This window comes from Plectropomus leopardus, chromosome 15 (genome assembly GCF_026936395.1).
Source record: "Plectropomus leopardus strain MGB_pleo_1.0 chromosome 15, ASM2693639v1, whole genome shotgun sequence".
In the NCBI taxonomy this organism is placed as follows: domain Eukaryota; kingdom Metazoa; phylum Chordata; class Actinopteri; order Perciformes; family Serranidae; genus Plectropomus; species Plectropomus leopardus.
Window position 1 is genome coordinate 5,878,976 of NC_142190.1, and position 21,196 is coordinate 5,900,171.

Below are 21,196 nucleotides of genomic sequence, written 5' to 3' on the forward strand. Positions count from 1 at the left end.
GACATTCTTTCCGTCTCCCTCTCTCGGTTGTGTTGCTGTGCCAAGCAGAAATATCATTACGGCCAGCAGTAACAGTATGACTCACCTCCACTTGCCATTCGAAACACATCATATTCTTTTCTTTGGCCTCGGAGCATGGCAGGCAGCGCATCTGCATCTTCTGCCAATTATTCTCCGAATGCCTGGACTTGGTAACATTTTCGGAGTGTGTGTGCTCACTGTACGAGTGAGCTGGCTGTCTGTGTAGCCACGGGGCATGTGGGACTGGTTGGACTGGGCTGATATGATGCTCGCTGTGCCCATGCTTAATTGACCAGAGAGCTATGCGTTGTTGTGATGCGGGTCATATCAATGAGGTGACCTGACATTTCCACGTATGATACTAGTTTCATAAAGGCCTGATGCTTCGCTGTCTGCTTGTACAAACTTTCATATGTGCAATCAATGAAGGATAATCACAGTGGGCAACAGTGGGCTCCAGAGTATTGCAGTGGAAGATGTGACCTAATTGTGTGCTACTTGCTGGGGCCATGTATAGAGCCATATAATGATGCACTGAAAATGCTACTGGTAGCCTTGACATTTGTCTGTGTGCCATTCACTTTGTTCTTGTAATGCTATTTTCTAACCGGCTTACATAAGCCACTTTTCCACTGAACAAAAAAGCCACCAAAACACACTGGAGCTGCACAATTCTTGTATTTAACCATTTGACACCCGAGCAAATTGATTTGAAAAATGGGGGTTTGCTACTTCTCCTCTTCTGCTAATTTTCAGGTAATTTTACTTTAAAATTTTATTTCATTTTATTGATGAGCTCTAGCTCTGCTTACAGAAGGCGCAGCCTGGTATGCATGGAGCCTGAGGTTACTGCGGTTAACATGTTACCGCATGATTTTACTTATGAATAGCTGGCAAACATTTTGCTGCCCTTGGAAAAATGCTGCCCTAAGATGCTGCCTAGTTTGCCTATATGGACATGCTGGCAGTGGTGGTAGCATGTAAATTGAAAACAATAAGGGCCCAAAATTGCATCCCTGTGGAACACCAAACTTTAGTGATACTGAAACTGACTGATGATTCCAAATAACAGAATACAACGCCTAACACTCCAGAAAAACAAGCAAAAAAACAGAGAGGCATACTGCTACTGAGCCATGTACACAGCTTTGGACTACTGGCAACATAAAATAAATTAATTATCCATTTTTAACAAGTTTTTCCCATGTTTAAAAACCCCTCAAATCTGTGCTAATTTTGGTGATAAAAGGGTAATAGTGTAGTAGTCAAGACTCAATCATTTTTCACATAAGAGCAAGGCATAGTTACAGCTATTACCACTAGAAATAACTGATTTTTTTAAAATAGTCCTGGATGATCCACCGTTTTACAACATAATATGCTCAATTATTAATGGGGGTAAAAATGATCAGTGAGCAGACCTCTAGGACTGGGTCTGCCCCCACAGTCTGGAAATTCAAAGACAGCGAACGTCCCACTGTGCTGAATCAAAAGGAATGGAGTATTTACTGCTTATGCAGCCTTTTCGTACATTAGCCATTAGGGTGTTCTAATGATAGGGAAATATACATAAGGGTCAGCCACAGTTCTATACTTAAGTTCAGCTGCTCCCGGGAGGTCTGCCATCTCCCTCTGCTTTAATTTGAAATCATTCAGAGGCAAAATGGTAGCCGTTTGATTTATCCCTTATTACATTGCTTCTTAAGAATCTGTCAGGCGGCCTCATGAATTCATTCATCTCCATAAGCTTTCTCAGCGCCACTTAGGCCTTGTGTAATCTGGGTGAGACCCCTTATCACTTCATTTGCACAAGCAGGAGACTATCAATTGCTGTCCAGTATCTGGGCCGGGGGAATTAGAGCAGAGGTGTTTGGATGTGTCCAGACGGAGCTGCGCTGACAAGAAACTGATTACACATTGAAACACCATGCAGGTGTTCCATTTGGCACCCTATGTTTAAAATATTAGAGAGCATTAGTTAAATATATTTGCTGCGTTACTGCTTACACTCTTTTCAGTGTAGATCACAATCGACAGGCAATTTTCCACCATGAGTCATTGATGTATTGCCACTGTGAAAAGAAAGACACTTAAAAGCATTTAGCCGGTGCCTAGCTCCACACAGCAGCCTCATAAAGCCAGACAATGGCTGAGCTTAATAAGAAACAGAATGGATCCCATGAGTGTGGAGGACCCATCAAGCTGGGGAATTTCATTTAATTTCCCCGGGGCCGTCTATGTCTTGTACACATAATTAGAGCCCAACATGCAATGCTCCTTGTGTTTTGTCAATAATTCCCCAAGGAGCAATCAGGACAAGGGTTGGACATGCCTCTGTGACCTGGGCTACTTGCAACAAGCTCAGCCACCTAATTACACTGCCTCTAACAAGCAGTGTGGTGGTGGCGGCAGTTACAAGGGAAGTATGTAAGGGGGGAAGGGGACCGGCCTGAGCCCAAGAGCCAGCAACGTACAGCCCCTCCTCAGAGCCCCTGATGTCATTAGGATTGTTTGTGGCTGCCGCCATGCATGCTGGGACAGCGTTGCCTTCCTGACAAGCCTCTTCTCCATTTCCCTCATTTAACATCCTCTTCTGAAGTGACTCACTGCCTCTGGTGGCTTACGCAGCGGGAGATTGAGAATCTGGTCCTCTACAGCAGTTATTATACATTTCTGTGGTGTATAATAATTCATCTTCTATCCATGACTACAAATACCGCAAGTCAAAGGACCTTAAGACTATTCTAGCCAGTCTGAAACTTGATCGACATTTAGATTTGTTTATTTACACACACATACTGTATGTATAGAGAAGACAGAAAAATAAAATACAAAAGTTTAAACATTGTGCTGGAGAGGTTAGAAGCCAAAAATGGTTACTGGAGATACATCCCCTTTTACATAGCTAACATCACTCACAAAAAGGAGAAGATAAAAATATAGATGGTATAATTGGTTAAAATTTCAAGGCTAAGCTGAGGAAAATTGATAAAAATGTACAAATGTCAAAAAGTTCGTATTTACAAAGTGAAGAGCATCACAAATAAATCAATAAATTGCTATGAGCCTTTGCATATCAGAGTCCTTTTCAGATGTTTTTTGAATAACAATAAAGAAAACGTTACAAAACGGCACAAATATCCTCACATACTGCTCTTCACATATATCCAACACTGCTCCCAGCAGACCACACACCTAAATGGACTTGGGTCTGTGTAATTTTACTTTAACAACATGCTGTTTTATTATCATAATGTGAATTTATCACAGTGTGCAATAATCCATGTGCCATGGTGTTAATATTTTTTTTGCATCTTGTTATACTATTTATATTGTTCTTTTTGCTTTATTTATCTTGTACACACCTTGCTTTGATATCCCTTCACTACTGTAATATTTCCCCATTGTGACACTAATTAAGGATTATCTTATCCTTCTTGTTATGTCTGGAGGCCCAGACACACCAATACAACATCAAGGAACTAGTGGAGAAGAAAGCCGACCGCTGCATCACTTCTTGTCGCCTGTGTCTCGGCCAAAAGGTTGCACATGAACACCCCGCAAAGACTACAGCCAACGTTTACGCCCACATGAGATGAAATAACTCCACAGCAAATATGTGGCGGAAGACAGACAGGACGGATTGAAGATGCTACTTAGTCAGTCAGCACATTAACAGCACAACCCTATGCTGAAAAGACTAATGATATTTGTCTTTGTATATTTAACGAACAAATACCACAAACCATTACAAACCATTTCTGCAAAAGAGCTCAATGGCTTCAAAAATCTTACCTAATTTAACAAGTTTTCTGAAGGAAGATTTTTACGTATTTGTAGTTAGAAATCTCACTTTTACTACAATATTCTTGCCAAAGATGGCATAACAGTCCCTGATAATTTCATTTACAGTCTTGGTGTTGAGTACACTGGGTTTGCTTCTGCCATCTGACAAATCGCAGATATAGAAATGCTGCCTTGGCTGCAGGGATAAAGCCGTTTTTCTGTGGGTGAGCTGAGGTTGCTGCGGAGAGTGGAAAGACAGAGAGCCAGGAGCCAGTCAATTCTGAAGCAAGTTGCCTGCAGAAATCATTGGCTTGACAAAAGGGCAATGAGGGGGCAGAGGGTTTGTGTGAGAGTCACTGGCCCAGTTGCTGGGGGGGCTTATGTGCAGGTGAGCCGGGCCTTGACTGACATCCGCCGAGCGCAGCGAGAAAGTTTAACCTTGGCGTGTCGGAGAACTCACTCTCAGCAGGGAGAGAGGGCAGATAGAGAGACAGTGAGGGATGAAGAGAGAGCGCGTGAGAGAAAAGAGATAGGCGCTGCAAAGGGCTTTCTGCATAACAACAACCAATTTCTTTTTCATAAGCGGCCTGTTTCCAGAGACACTGGTCTGAACCCAAGGTCTTACTCCATGCATTATTAAAGACCGGTAACTGGCAACACTGCCTCATAAATAGAGATGAGGACAGACACCCGAGGAGCCCGGGCGCTGCTCACTCTTGATCGGCCACAAATCCATCGGCCTAACATGACCCAGAGGGTTCTACACACACAGAACACCACGGTACACTACCCAGCAGCCCTCTGCTTTGTCATTGCACCTGACAAACGACACCACGTGGAGTAAGTTCATTATCTCGTTCATCAATCGTGTAAAAAAATATATGTCACTTAGTTTGACTCAACATGTTTGCCAGCATGGGTGTTTTTCTTGGCGTAGAGCATCCACCAATTTTAGCAGTGGTGCTAAAACAACATTAGTGACATTATTAGAAATATGGGGAGAGCTAATGATGTGCCAAACAGATGGCTATGAAAATAGTTCAATCAGTTACCAAGAATAATATGCCATGTTTCCAACATCCTATTAGTAAAGGAGTCTCACTGCAAGAGGCGTTATATCATGTGTGCACAGCTTCAACAGTGGAAAATATCTGCCACATTCTGCTCTTACTTCTTATAAACAGGACTTAACATTTCTTTAACTGTGGTTTTGTTTCCGCTCCAAAGCCTCTCTGTATGTGGCCGATCTCATAAAGTCTTTGATATATGTACACAATTTGCCTGAGACATTTTTCTTTTCCAGGTCAGGAAAGATGGAAATGGATTTTTTTTTTCCACAGGAGCGAGCATCTCACTCAAACAGCATATTTATGGTTTTTGTTGCTGATTGAATTATTTTCCATTCCCTGTGTTCTCAGCTTGCGCTGGGAATTGAATCATTGCCTTTGAAACATGATTCACTGCTGCAACTGTTTTTTTCCCCCCATTCAATTTCAAGGACTTGGCAACCTTGTCCTATTCAAACGTGTGCATTATTACTTTTTATTGTTAGCCATAAATGAATGGCGAGGTTGAGCACTCTAGAGACAAGTGCAACACATTAAAGCTTGTATAATATCACGTCTCAAGGTAAGAGTCAACCTTCTACAATCCTGTCTCAACATCAGAACTGCCGCGCTGAAAGCTATCAGAAAGCATCAGAAGGTAATCTAAAAAGCAATAGCAATGCTTTTTTGTGGATGCGGGAAAAAAAAAGTTTGAGATTGCATTCTACTTCCTTTTGAATAAAGGTGGTTTGAGTGTCTGCACATTTACAAGAAAAATAATCACAGCACTGCTGTGTCAATGTAATCAGCATGGGTCCAAATACTTCAAACACAGGTTTAACAACTTGGCTTCTTTTGACCATTAAACAAATATGTAACAGATTTAACATACCAGAGTTACAGTTTACACATTCCCCAAGCGCCTGGGAAAGGTCTCGTATCAGCAGGCAAATCTGATAAATACAGAGCATAAGATGCCTTTTTAAACTGCAGATATCTTATCCGACTAACACCGTTTCTACATGCAGATTGAATACCAATTGTTAGCAGTTATGTAAATAGTGGGTTTAGTGTTCCATGGAAACTGTCAATCTAAAATTATGAGGGGAAAAAAAAGTTATACATTCATAATGATCCTCCACTCTTATTTTTTTAACTGCTAAAGTTATTATTTATGTCATTATTTGATGTTTATTTACACATACTATTAATGTGATTTCTTTCTTTCTTCATTAGTTTTGTAACATATTAGGGCTATAAAAACTGGCTATATAAACTGGATGCTGAACATCAGTACAAACGCTAATCTGATCATTCTTCGTAGTGAAATGTGGTGATACTAGGATGCAAAGTGGATCAGAAAGCTGGGGAGCTTTAATCAACTGATTCAAAACTACAATTACAAAAACTTTCGAAAGCTTTTAAGACCTCATTTCACTATTTCATATTGTCACATGCCTACAGGCAAAGTCCCATGCCCTTCACAGAGAAAATAATTTCATTTATGACAGTTAATGGTCTCTTTGATAAGTTTCAGTCAAATTTTGGGGCAGTTTACAGCAGAAACCTCATCCCTTAGGGTTTTTTAAATTACCTTTAAATTACCTCTTAGCAGCTGACTGTGGTCAAAACACTGCAACACTCCCGCTGGATTTGTCTGTAGCTATTGACACGGCTGGGCCAAGTATTATAATTAAAAATCTTAGAAATTGCATCTCAGGTTTGATTTTAGATTGGTTCTGTTCCTGTTTTTCGGAAAGGTAATGAATGAACATTTGGAATCAATCAGTTTCAGTTCCACCAAAATTTGGTGCTCTACCGGGATCTGTTCTTGGGCCCTTTCTATTTTCAGTTTACAAGCTACATCATATATTTCTATGCCAATGACACACGATTATATCTTTACTTTGACACTAAACCACCAGTCCATTAATCAAGACATGTGCATTGCGGATATCAATACATGGATGGTGCCAAACTATCTGCAGTTAAACTCAGACAAATCTGAGGTTGTTATCATAGATCCAGATTCATCACAGATTCATATTGCTCCCCCAGCAATATGAATCAGTCTCCAGTTTTTGACATGACAGGGCCTTTCTGTCATTTCGCTTTTTCCATTTAAATATTGTAAACTATAAAGACTTGGACAGACAACATATGGTTCAAACACAACATTAATGGCATGTTGATTACTGTGCACATCTGAAGCTGTGAGTGTCAGCAAGTGGAGATGTGCTGTGACAGAATGAGGAATTACCTGCTGGGACAATGAGAGGTTGCAAGATGGAGCTATAGCTACTGTAAATGGGTCACAGTGAAAGTAGAGGAGGATGGAGGAGGGTCAGAGCCCCAACGATGAGCCATCCTGCTCACTTTGAGCTCAAAACCACGGCTCTTCAAGTCCTCTCCGATGCAACACTGGTTACGCTGCCTAAACTTAGGGTTGTCAAAAAAACTGCTACTTGGATACTAAAAATTATAATTAGATACGTTACTCATTTGCAACAGTACCTACACCAACAGTGCCTTCCTCTCGTGCTCACTGACGCACTATTACACACACAGCACTGCCGCAGCCAGACAGGTTCTAACTTAACATGGCAAGTGCTGCTGTTGCAGGGCCTTCGCGACCAGGTTTAGTCAAAAATTAAAAGATTGCTGTAAACTGTAAAAGAGCTTAATGCTCAGTCAAATTTGATCAAGTGTTGCTTTGTTTACAATAAACGTTGTGTTTCTGAAGGTTTGTTGACTTAAGAGCGGTATATTTGCAAGAGAGATATCCAGCTTTTGAAGGGATATTCAAAAGTTTAGGCAAATTCCACCTCAACACTTAAGCTTGAGAAGTCTAAATATAAACCACATCACATGTAACATATCAACACGTAAGGGCACAATACCCGCACTGGTATAACAAGTGTAAATTAAGACAAAACACGATGCAATCTGTTGGCAGGAGAACATCACAAACAGGCAATATAAATAACCTGTGAGGTGCATTGACAGGCTGACATTTTCACCTCGCGTCACCATCTTATTGCAGATGAAAAAAGGGATGTGGAAATTTGTGTCAATTAGTCTGCTTCCATTTAATTACCAGTGTGTCAGCCAAAGGGTGAAATGTCTCTCCTCTGACCTTCTCTCCTGTGGCCTTACACTCCACAGTGTCATTACTGTACTGCTGGGTGGAGGGGTGGGATGAGCCGCACTACAAGGGAGGCTGGGAGAAGGGGGGAAGGAGAAGGGGAGGATACAGGGGGAGGACAGGCGTGTGGGTGTGTGTGTGTTTGTGTATGTGTGGGACTGTCTGGGGAGTGTTGCTGCCTGCTGACCTGGTCATCCATCAGACAGGGTCTATCCATCCACCCAGCCCCATCTACACCCCCTCCCCCCACCCAAGGCCCATCAGCACGGCTCTCTGCCAGGCCTGGAATCTCCACATTAATTTCTCATCTGTGGCACCCTAATGAGCTCCGCCTGCTCGTCCACCTCTGAGACCCAACTGATTATCAGACAGGGGGGCGACCATTTGTCAATGGCAAGAGGTGGCATTTACACTGCTGACCTTGCTGCCAAGGAGAGAGGAATCAGACAGGGGGAGAAAAGAGGAGAGTAGGAAGGAACAGGAAAGGAAGAAATCAACAGCTGTGGATCGCCATGCTGTTTGCCATCATGAGCTCCACCATGTGTAAGATGATCTATATTTATTGCTGTGACGGTACGGTGGTTTTACGTCAGGGTTGGGCCAGTGTGAAAAATTTAAAACCGGTTTCAGATTAAGCCAAAGACCAGACCAGTTTACCAAATTTCACCAGGTGTCACACTTGACTCAGCAGCTGCTCCACAGTGGAGCATAATGACACCATGTCCCAACAGAGAACAAATATCCAACTATTACATAGCATCATGTAACACTGTAGCTCTCTGTCCACACTGAATCCATTAAATATGCACTTCTGTTCCTTCATGTAAACAAACCACAAAGCTATCAGCTGTGCATACGAGATCAGACCAGAGACATAACCATTTAACAGATGGGCGAGTAACCTGTTTTCTGTCTTCATACATATGTAATGTTACTATTTAAAATTGAAAAACACACCTTTTATTTATTTATCTATTCATTTAAAGGATCACCATTAGGTAATCTTCCTGGGGTCCAAAATTCAGTACGTCATAATCATATCATCATATAATAGCAGAACTGGTTTTAAAAAACTGCTAAAAGAGCATTACTTAAAGAGAAACTGTCTAAATATTTCCTGGGCATTCTGTTGTATATTACACAATGATATTTATCTGTTAGATCATTATGGATTTAGTATAAGCTAGTCTATTTTCTTTGTGTTATGTGAATTTTGTCAAATATTATTGTCATATTTATAGTAGATGTGTATTTTGAAGAGTTATTGGTATATTGAGTAGCATGAATTTGTATTGTTACCATGTAACTGTGTAGACCTCAGGAAGAAAAGATACCGCAATGTGAAAGCTGATGGGGATCTTAATAAACAAACAAACAAATGTATCAGTTTGTTTCAACCTCATTCCTTCTTGACTTTAGTCGTTTGTTTACATTCCTCAGTTTTGTTTCTCTTTTTGTGCACTGAGCTGAAAGACCAAACAGGGTGAGTTCATTAATTGACAGGCTCCACCACCGCTGATTCAACATGCTGAATTGGTGGAAAGAAAGAAGGCGAGGGCCAACAGTGCGGGACACACCACACCCGCGAGGTCAACTGACGCCCACCATCGGCTTGGTGTATCAGGGCCTTAAAAGTGAAATATACTTGTTCCTTTTCTTTGTGTCTCTGTTTGAGTGCTGGTGGAGGCTTGGCGAGGCTTGAGGTCGGCTGCAGTGGCGAGCTCTGGGCCTGTGTGCACGCGCCTCAGAGGGAGCAGGGATTTGCCGGTTATTGGATGGAGGGGAGCGGTGTAGGTCTGTGACACCCGCTAACCTTGGCCAGGGCTACTGGGACTCCGGGGGTATCCATCACTGTGGCAGCCCCGAGACCCAGACCGGGGGAAAAGCCACAGAAGTTGCCGGGGGAGGGAAAAAAGCTAGTAAAAATTTAATGCACTCCGCAGAGCGGTCATGTCATACTTGGTTATGGAAAATAATCCCAGATGCCTGCAGTGCTAAAATGGAGCTGTAATGTGCTCGCCTCCTAACCCGGCCTGACAGCCATGATGTACGACTACCATTACCGGAAAATATCACTTCAACTAACCCGTGATCCGGCTCCGCTAAGGGTCATATTATCCATGAGGAACAAATTACACTCCCCCAAAGTAAATACAAATTTCCTACACTGACTGGGTACAAAGCACAGAGGGGGGAGGGGGCAGGCGGAGACGTTACCTATGACAACGCTCTGCAGAGTGACAAGGATGATAAAGTACATGACAAATCACTGGCTGACAGGGTACTCTAGTGCAATCAGCCTCAGCCTCGGCCTAGCGAGCACCCACTCAAGCCTGTAAACACTACTCTCTTCCTTTGGAGGGGGCAAAACACATAATCTTTTAACGCTGACAAGTTGCTCTCTCCTTTTTATTACTCATCCTTCCCACTGCGGTGGAAAGAGGGAGGGTTTTCGGGGGGGAGGAAGGGGATATAAAATGGTTTTATGTACAGTGCTGCCGAGTGATTGAGAAACTCGACTCTTCTGCTGTAATTGCCTCAGGGCAAACACAGCAAAACAATAAAGGAAGAGAAACAGCAAATATATTACCAGTTCAGATCTTTATTTTATGTCAAGGACAAACAGGTTCTCTAGGCTACTCTAAAGCACCCATTTAGATCCCTCGCCTCCAATAAGAGCAAAGCACAGCAAATTACAGCACTCCGTTGCATGGCCATTAATAAGACGCAAAGCATTTTCAAAATGGCATTTACAGCTTTCGGCTGCTGATAGAGCGAGTAAATAACACTTAGGAAAGGTGTGGTCTCTATAAAAAAAAGCCCAGAGGCGAGGGAAAGAGAAATAAAAAAGGCGACAGAGTGATAAAGTCCTGCAGATTACAGCTTGGAGTCATTGTCTTCAAAAAAGGCCCAAGTAACACGACTGATGAACAGTTAAGATGGAGAGAGCACTTGAGTGCTACAAGATATTCATACTAAACTGTTTGACTGGCAGTTTCAAGGCGCCACTTTACAAGCAAAAAAAATCACTTAAGCATTAGCAAGTCCAGACAGAGTGAGTACCTGAGAGCTCTTGACAATATTACAAAGACAAGGTGCAGAAATATGCCACTGTTAGATTCTAACCAGAGGAGATTAATGTTAAGTGAAAGTTTCGGTGCATACGTTGCTTGAAAAGAACTAGAAATAGCCCCACGTAGCTGTCTGCCTCCGCACACAGAAAAAGTTGCCGTTTATACTCATATGTATGAAAACACGGTGAATGCTTCACACACAGAAAATCTATATAATCAGCACAGTTTCAAGATTAATCACCACTTCAGTATCTGGCCAAATGTCGCCCTTCTGTTCTGGAGTTATGATGCTTAATAACGGCCAAAAAAGTGTTTTGTAGGACATTATGATGTCACAGTTGACCACTGACCTATTGGGTATAAAATATCACATCTTCATTATTGTATTCAATGAGACATTTGTGTGAAATTTTAATCCAAAAAATCTTGAGTAACACCAGAAAACATGTGTTATGAGGTCAGGTGACCTTGACCTTTGACCTTCGAACACTAGATTCTAGTCAGTTCATTATTGAGTCTATTTATTCCAAATTTGAGGAAACCTCCATAAGACCATCGTCAGATATTGCTTTCGTGAAAATGAGACGGATGCACAGTACCTTGACCTTTGAAAACCATATTCTAATGAGCTCATTGTTTAGTCCAAGTGAAATTTTGCGTCAAATTTGAAGAAATTCCTTAAAGGTGTTCTTGAGATATCATTTAACCTTTGACCACCAAAAACTAATCAATTCATCCATGAGCCTACTCAAATGTTTGTGCCAAGTCTGAAGAAATTCACTCAAGGGGTTAAGACACAAATTTATGAGACTGAGACAGATGCAATGTAACAGTGACCTTGGCCTTTGACTACCAAAATCTAATCAGTTTATCCTTGCACCCACTGAAACATTTGTCTCAAATTTAAATAAATTCCTGAAAGATGTTCTTGAGATATTTCTTTCACAAGAATGAGACAAATGCAAGGTCACAGTGACCTTTACCATTGACTTTTGACCACCAAAATCTAATCAGTTCATCTTGAGTCCAATTCCCTCAAGGTGTTCTTAAGATAACGTGTTCACGAGAATGGGCTATCAGATGTACGTACGCACGGATAACACGCATACATAATGCCTCTGGCCCAGGCTATTGCTGGTGCAGAGGCATAAAAAGTTAAATTTAAGAGGCAGGGTGCATTTCATGAAGTATTTGACGTGTGCTACTTTACCCCCCAATAGTTTAAGAGAGGTTTTTCAGTGCTCTGAATCATACACATGTTGAGGCTAAGGGGATTTTCACAGGCCCCCTAAAAGGTCTCAGATGGTGGAAAACCTGTTGGTGTTAACTACACCATGAAACAAGGCAATGCGGCTGGGACTTTGGTGGATGCACATGAAACACACCTGTGGCCATGGAGCTCTTTTCAGTGTACTCGCCTGCCAGCAAAGCCGAGCATTGTAACTGGGAACAAGCTGCTCCAAATGAACACGGCGGCCCAGCCTAGACCTAATAAAAATGACCACCTGATCCTGCCTGGATCCACCAAAAGGACAGAGTGTGGAGAGGCTGAGTGAACAAGCACATTTTGCTGACTGTCTTGGTTTCAGGAGTGGAAGATTGGCCAAGCCACATGACAGCGACAGACAAACGTGGACATCCTCGCCAGAAAAAGCTCTGAGAGGTTTCTGGCCACTCTACAGGCGTTTTGCTTGCATCCCACTGCCAGTTTAGAGACCACATGATTCCTGAGTGGCCCCGTGTACAGTATAGGATGAAAAGAATGCAAATCATCCCATTTTACACTCACAACATAATGAGAATGAAATGAGCTCTAAACAGTGACTACAGTTTCTGTGGGGTTTTTGTAGATGAGGAACCAGGCATGTAGAGAGTCACTAAGACACAATATCAACTGTGTTAATTATCACATATTGAACATGTAAACAGAAATACAACCCTGATTCCAAAAAGGTTGGAAGCACACCATCACAGATGCTAGCTTTGGAACTTTGCATTGTTTACAATCTGGATGGTCCTTTTTATTCTCTCTAGCCTGAAAGAAATGACATCTATGATTTCCAAAAACAATTTGAAGTATGGACTCTTCAGACCACAGCACACTTTTACACTTTGTCCATTTCTGTCGAGCTTGTGCACGTCAACTGCGTTTCTGGATGTTGTTGATATGGTAGAGGGTAGAGTCGTGAAGGTACACTATGCCAGCCTCTTCTCATTCTACACTTATAAAACATTGTCGCTTTGTTTGTAATTTAGGCTTCAGTGCACGGACCCCAAAGGCACCTTTTGTGTGAGCAATAAATGTCGCTGGATGGCGTCAGCTGAGGACGCGGCTGGACAGAACACTGTTGCGCTGTTATTATACTCTGGCCGAAGAGAATCTGTTGCGTGCCCATGGACTGCGTCAGGACAGCGTCAGGTTGAAACGTTGCCAGTAACGCCGTAATATAAAGTGCACGAGTGGACCTATAGGCCTGGCGGAAGGGGAGGTGGATGGGTCCCGCAAACAGCTGACTTTCATTTGGGAGTCTGTGGTTCGTTTCCTGTCTGAATGTGAATCTAACCATCTGAGCCATCATGTGCATCCCGGCGTTGGTTGCGATGTGCTTTTGTTGCAGAAACAACACCATGTGCAGCATAATCCCACCATGTGCTTTTGTTGACATGTCATAGCGGTAACATGAACAGCAGACACAGAAAGATGACTAAAGCGTAATATGCAGGTGTGGAAGTCCACTGCAAAGCAGCGATGTTTGATGATTTGGGATGTGAGTGTGTTGTACTGTTTATCACCTGTTATCAATTAACCTGTTTATTTGTGAAATATTCCAAATAGATGTTGCAGGCGACAAATTTAGAATGAGTGTATATTTACAAACAACTCCTATGTATAAAGCATTAAGTTGACAACAAAGTTAACCAATTTTTTATAAATCAGGGTCTTATTTCTGTCACATTTTGTCACAAACGGTTTAGCAAACGTTAAGCAGAAATATTCACCTTTCCCATAATCTGAGCTCTGATTGGACTGCATGATACAGGCAGAGAGAAAGAAAGACCGGTGGTAATGGGGGCCTTAGCAGAGATGCTAATGATAACGCATATAGAGCTAATAATACCAGTGTTGTGTGATGGGTGACTGCAGTGCGCCTGCCTCCTACCTGTCTCCCACTATGCCATTAACATGTCATGTTGGAGGGGGCCCATCCTACAGGTCACTTTATAATGAGCAAATGCTCTGACAGTTTCCAACACATGCAGACACACACACACACACTCACACACAAACACACCAGCAGGATTGTGTGCGCAAATATTCTGAGATGCGAATAGCTGTCTCTTATCAGAGTCTGGCAGCTCCCGCCGACACGGCGGAGGCCTTCTACACCAGGCAGAACATGATTTCTCCTGGGAACACTTTTTCCATTTCCTGCTTTTGAAGGGAAACTAAATAAGCCACGTTTGTCCTCATCTGAATACATTTGACCCATTAAAACGACTCTGCTCTCCCGCGTCCTTCTCTGCTGCCGTGTTGTAAAGTAGGCCGTGTCGCCCACAGAATGCAAATGACAACAGTGGCAGTGGGTGTAGCGTGCCGGCGCCTGGCAGGTGCAGATAGTGGCAGAGGTGACGTGGACTGAGGAGGGGGTAAAAGTGTTGAGTGGGTGCTCCAATTACTCCCTCGCATTGAGGAGGAACACATGAGTCAGCCCCTGTCATAGGGGTCCCCTATTTACTAATTCACTCCTCTGTTACTTTAACACACAATTAATCAATGACAGGAAGGTGTAGTCTGCGCTGTTCATCAGGAGCGTAACGTGAGCCAGGGTGAATTAATACAGTCACTGGGGGGATTACAGCTTACCATGCTCTCTCTCTTTCCTGAAACAAAAAGGAATTGCCACCGAGACAGGAGCAATTTAAATCGACAACACTGAGTAATGACTCAATTTGCTGCACAGTCTAAACACCACAAGCAAATGGCATTACTAAATCATTAGAGTGGATCTAGATCTCTGCTTAGAAGTCAGTGGATGATATGGCTGTTCTTAATGTCTGTGAGGTAAACTGTGAATACCTGGATATTACAAATGGAGCTGCACTGAATCACAAGCACTTTGATATTGTATTTCATTCATTTTGTTTTGACAAAATGTGGATTATTATTGAAAAGGTACAACTGAAGTTTTTAAGACCAGCAAACAATGTAGATACATAACACGCCATTATGTTTTATACATCTATTTGCGTTGCTATCTAGTTCAAGAATTTGATAGAGACAGATCTGATAGCAATAGAGGGGCAAATAACTTGTTGGGCTGAACCAGCCTAAACTTACTGACATCTTTAAGAGAAAGCTGAAAACTTATGCAGCATAAAACCTGAAACTCTCCTAATCTCCGCTCTCTTTAGCTTGTTAACCTTGTAATCATTTTGTGTTGATTTATTGTATTTCTACAACTACACTCCAAAGAAGTCGATGCTATGCATTTACAACTATGTGTGTAATTTTGTTTTGCTAATGACTCTCCAACCCTTATCTTCTGATTGGTGTGAAATCTAGTTTGTGCTTTTAAAGTCCCAAGACGACAAGAACTATTAATCTAGGTGACACAATAACCTTCCCTCAAGCTTCACAATCAAACTCTCAACTTTCAAATCTTCATACTGTAATGCTGTAACACTCAATTTGCGGCCCATGGGCCAAATCTGGCCTGTGATAGGATGCCAGGTGGCCCACCAACGATTTTCTAATTTACAATGAAAATAAATAGATTCACACTGAGGAGGTTTTTTGTACTTAATTGTACTGAATATAAATAAGGTGTTAAAGAGCATAAGAAAAATCTGATTATAACCCCCCAAAAGCACCAAGTTCCTACAAAATCTTACAATCTTACAGCAAACATGGAAAGGTTGAAAACAGGAAATTAATTTATCATATAGTTATCAACAAGGCAGACATCATGGGTTAAGAGAGCCATCCACTGGCCTCCTCATTTAACGTGCTCCCATCTGGACGACGTTATTGCACGCCTCTTTTTACAAAAAACAGATCCAAACTGTCCTTTATCCCACAAGCTTTAAATTAAACAATAAGCAGTATGTCCAGCTTGTGTAGTAAAACGTCTACTTCTGTCTTTTCTCAAATTCCTACTGAAGGTACAATCTAAGTGTGTGGTACATCTCCTGATGTGTTCAATTTTGTCGATGTATGAAATGTCAAGTGACTATTGCTGCAAACCAATTTCCGCAAGGGGACAAATAAAAGTATCTATCTGTACATATATACTAATAAACATTATTGTTGCTGGTACATTACTCATACACAATACATTTTCTGCAAAGACTCTGCTCTAGACTGAAAAAACTTCCTGAATTCAGCGATCTTTTTCGTAACACCACCATCAGGCCAAACCATTGGCTCTACAAAACGAGCAAAAACATTCTTTATTTTTCTCGTCTTTAAAACTTGTTAGTTGACTGTTGTTGTTGGATGTGTTTTCCAAGAAATGTTTTCTTTTTTTTAAAGTATACAGTATTTTTGTAAAATTGCAATGATGACACAACAAAACCATGAACCTCTCAGCAAATATAAGACGGTATGACATCACAGGAAGATGCTATAGATGTTGACAGCAGGAGATGTTGATTGAGACCATAGGGACAGAAATAAGCTTGAGGGATTCATAAGAAAGTGTGTCACTTCCAATTAGCAAAAGAATGTGTCTTGAAAACAGACAGACAGAGAGGAAGATACACAGATGGACAGATATGGCACAAAGTATAACTGCCATAGCAAACACAAGCACTGTACTTAATACTTGGATATGCTTTTCAGTGCTTTAAGCAGAAGGAAGCCTGCACCCTGAGCCCTGGCTGTCACAGCAGTCTCATTTAAAAATCATCTAAATCCTAAAAACCCAGAACAGTTCGATTTAGATTTTGCACATCATTAAGTCATTTATAATTAATGCGCAGCTAATTAAGGCTTTCTCATAGTTATTAACAGGATGTTTAATTCTAATTACATTAAATTCTCTGCCTTAAAGAAAGTCTAATATTTGAATCTTATTGAAACCCGATAACAGACGCCTGAAATGATCAAAGCACATTTATATGAAAAACGACAGGCTTACCTTGTCTTCTTGGTCACTCTCGGTGTCACACTGCAAAAAACAAAGAAAGGCAAAGGTGAGAATGAGGAACAATATGTTTAAATTCTTGTTTTATAGCAGCTTGGATTCATTTTCAACACACGTGAGTTTCATAATCATTTTTTCAAATGGCACATTTCATCAGCTCTTCAATGACGAGCTTATCACACACTCATATTCAGAGTATCATCAGATCACTTCATTAGTCGACACGAGCACAGGAATGCCAAACAAAGCTAATTTCTCACAAGCCGCCGTGCCCTCGTTAACATTGAAACCTATGCGAGATTCAGACGGAGCTGGAATCTCAAAAACAGCAAGTGAATTATAATTCCATGACGTGTGTTCCTGCTCGAGGCTGGGAATGGAGAAATGACAAGAAGAGGAAGGAAACTTTGTAATGGAGGGAGGAAAAAGTGGTTGGATTTCATTTTTTCTTTCCAATTTCAATTTCAAGGTCCACTTAATTCTTTATCAACTAATTAGTGTGATGCTGGGTGACTGGCGGCCCTCAACGTCGTGCATATGGCTGAGGTGCAGAGAAGCACTGGAGTCGGTAATGAAGAAGGCACTGGGGGGGAATATGGGCAGGGGTTGGCACTGTGTGTGTGTGTGTTTGTGTGTGTGTAGGGGGGTGCAGGGAGGGGTTGGTGGGTGTCGATTAAAGTCGGGAGGGAGTGAAGGAAGGGGGTGAAATGATTGACAGCCCAGGGAGTGAGCGACAGAAGGCCCTGCCGTTTTTTTTTTTTCCTATCTTTTTTTTTTGCTTCCATCTCTTGTTTTTTGCTGATCTGGGGCCCTGCAGAGCTCAAAGGTAGCTGGCTGGGCTCGTGGCTGCTCTGTCTCTGAGGCTGGACGGTAAAAAGGGGCCTTGCGAGCTCAGCAGGAGCATAGCATCCAATTTACAGGCCTGTCCCACACGGCCCCAGGGGCCGCCCGCGGCACACTGCCATGATGGTCAGCTCCAGCAGCTCATAAATTATGCAGAGGCAATAAACGCACTGGGCAAACACTCCTCAGACGTTTCCTTGCTCTCCATTTCTCTCTCACTCTCTTCCTCTGCCACCCACAACATTCCATCCCCCATTTTAATACAGTGTGCAGAGAGCCAGCAGCCCCCATAGACTGTCAGCTGGAAGAATAAATACGAATAATGAAAGACGAGTGCAGATTCTGATTACACGTGAATGTCTGTGTAATACAAAAAGCGGCGCACTGCGTGCATTTGTGCACATCAATTCCAGCTTGTGAATAAATAGGCGTGTCGGCCACGTATCGCTCTCTCTTATGTGGCCTCCCGCGCAGGACTGACTAATGCAGTAGCAGACAAGATTTGATGAGCGGTATTAGCCATCTCAACTGCTTCCATGTATTCAGGCCTCTCAGAATGTGACAACAGTAATGTGACCGAGCACTCATTAGCTGCTTCTCTGCCTGCGCGCACCACACACCCGGGAACACAGGCATGCGACGGGTTCAAATAATGGACATCATTTGAGTTTCTGCACTGTGTTGTGATCCATGAAAAAACACTACCAGCCTTTCTTTCTCGTGTTCCCTTTTTTTTTTCTCCTCGCTCTCCCTCCTTTCCCTGTTCCCTGGCTGTGCAGCCAATTGCTTTGATTGCCAAGATAGAAGCCGGCTGGAATGACTTGCCCTTGCTTGTGAAGCAAATGGAACATGCTAATGGAACTCATCGTATTACCCGATGCAAAAGTGCCATAGCTCATTACTTTAAGATAAAAGGATATCATTGTAGACGGCAAGCAGAATTGACTTTCTGTGCTGCGACTTGATGATGATTTAATCAACTGCTCTCTTTCACTTCTCATCCCTGCGCCTGTCGCTTTCGCAGGTGCCACTAAACGAAGCACTCACACGGCTAGTGGGAGAGAGAAAAGAAAAGAAATTGCTGTCATTATTTTTTTTTCCCCAGGAATAGAGGTATGCAAATTTCCCACAGCGACAAAGGGTGGAAAAAAAGGGAAAACTTAATAAAATGGAAATACCTTTATAATGAGCAAAGTAAAAAATCCTGAGATCAGGCCTGACAGGCGAGGGCAGGCAATTTGATCGTCCTTACGGTGCAGACGCCAAAGCTCCCTTGAACTCGCTGCTCGAGTGTAGAGCAAAAAGTAACAAATAATAACATCTCTAAAAGATAAAAAACACATCTCAGGCATACAAACAAGTCAGAGCTGCCACTCACTGATAAGTGATCATAGTGAACTAATGCGTTGCCTCGTGCAAAAAGCATCCAGAGGCGGGGGAGAAGAATCCCTGCATATCTGGAATTTTTTCATATTAACTGATTCTTGCATTGGAAAGCGAGAAAGACTCGGCTTTGCACTTGGAAATGTCATGACTGATTGGTACACCTCATCATTAATAACTGAGGATTTGTTTTGGGAGACTCAAAAATCCCGTTATTGCTACTGACGGGTGAGTATATAAATCTGCAGAGCTATGGTTAACTGTAATGTCAAAAACACTTTATACCAATTCTGGGAAGCCTCGTCTAATGAAAAGACATATGTCAGAGGTTTAAAACGACTGACGAAAATGAAAGGATTATACCGAAAAGAGAAAAAACACAACAACAATGGTGCCATTGAGATCAGTGGAGTTCGCTCTCTGACAGGCGGTAGGAAATGGGTCTTATTCAAAGCAACATTCATGTACAATAAGGAAACCATTAGTCCTGGGAGGGGGCTGACAAAGGAAAGTGATACTCTACACAGGCCCACTGCTATTTACACAGGCCCCGGCATTATACTGTACAGCTAGACCCCAGTGTTAAGTTTAAGTAACGCAGGAATGTCAAACATTAGCGTCAGCTCTAAGAGCTGTTGATGTTGGCTTGTATCCGGAGCACTTCTGATTGCCCCTCTGCTCTCACGCGGGCCTCTCTTTTGGCTGAGTGCTCTTACAAATTTCCCTGCTCTCTGTCCAAGCATCGAGCCTTTGTTTATATTGGTCTGAAAGTAGGAGTAAATTATTCTTGTCCTAAATCCTCTCCAGCTGAGAGTAATACTGGCCCAGTACGAGGGGAACATAAGGAGCCGAATGCTAAATGATGCCGCTATGCTATCGTCCGTAGCAGCAGGGCTCACCAAAGTCTCCTGCTGGAGCTGCCCACAGAAAAATGTCTGTGCTAAAGAGGTACCCACATCACAAAGAGATGCGTGCAAGGCAAGTATGTTATGTTCCCTTTTCAATTCTGGAAATCCACAACAGATGTGAAGTCAATCAAGAAAAAATGACATGCATAACTGATAATTGTGAATGCAAACAGAGTGTGTTTAACAGGCTTATTTTAATTTCATATCTGCTGTCTCTGCAAGTTGTCTGTAATCCAGGGATACTCAACCTGCTTTGCTCTGAGAGCAACTTTTGCAAAATGACAAAGGCGGATTTTAAAATATTTATCTGATTTTTTTGCAGATTTTAGAATGTTTCTAAGATTTTGGGATATTTCTAGGACTGCGGGACATTTCTTGGATTTTAGCACATTTCTAAGATTCTATGACGTTTTTAGGATTTCAGGACGTTTCTATAGTTTTGGACATTTCTAGGATTTTGGGAAAATAGGGCTTAGCTAGGATTTCTGAGTGCAGGGGATCCTCCACTGGCACTTTTTGTTTGATAAACAAGCTACATCTTGGTAATGTTTTATGCACTCTGGTACTATATGTATACTATAAGAGCAAAAACAATTCCCGGTGTGAATCACTTTATTTTCACTTTGAATTGGAAAAAAGTTCGGGGGCTACCCAGCACCCTGTAAAGGGCCAGAATTGGCCCACAGACCTTACGTTTAGTATCACTTCTGTAATCTCATATTTTCTAGAATGGCATCCTCTTAAGTCTGGATCTGTGATGGATCCGTACTGTCGCCCCCATGAGTGACATTAGCCTGCGGTTATGCTGGTTGCTATCCATGACCTTAGAATTAATTATGGCTGA

The 21,196-nt window shown here is 42.2% G+C and overlaps 1 protein-coding gene across 11 annotated transcripts in view; it reads right to left on the minus strand.

Annotated features, from left to right (window-relative positions):
* auts2a (activator of transcription and developmental regulator AUTS2 a) overlaps positions 1–21,196 on the minus strand; it is a 449,370-nt gene that overhangs the window by 162,423 nt on the left and 265,751 nt on the right. For all 11 annotated transcript variants that reach the window (XM_088088966.1, XM_088088967.1, XM_088088963.1 and 8 more), the window contains one exon: positions 17,213–17,242. In XM_088088966.1, coding sequence (XP_087945092.1) covers positions 17,213–17,242 — 30 coding nt within the window. The remainder of the gene's footprint in view (positions 1–17,212; positions 17,243–21,196) is intronic.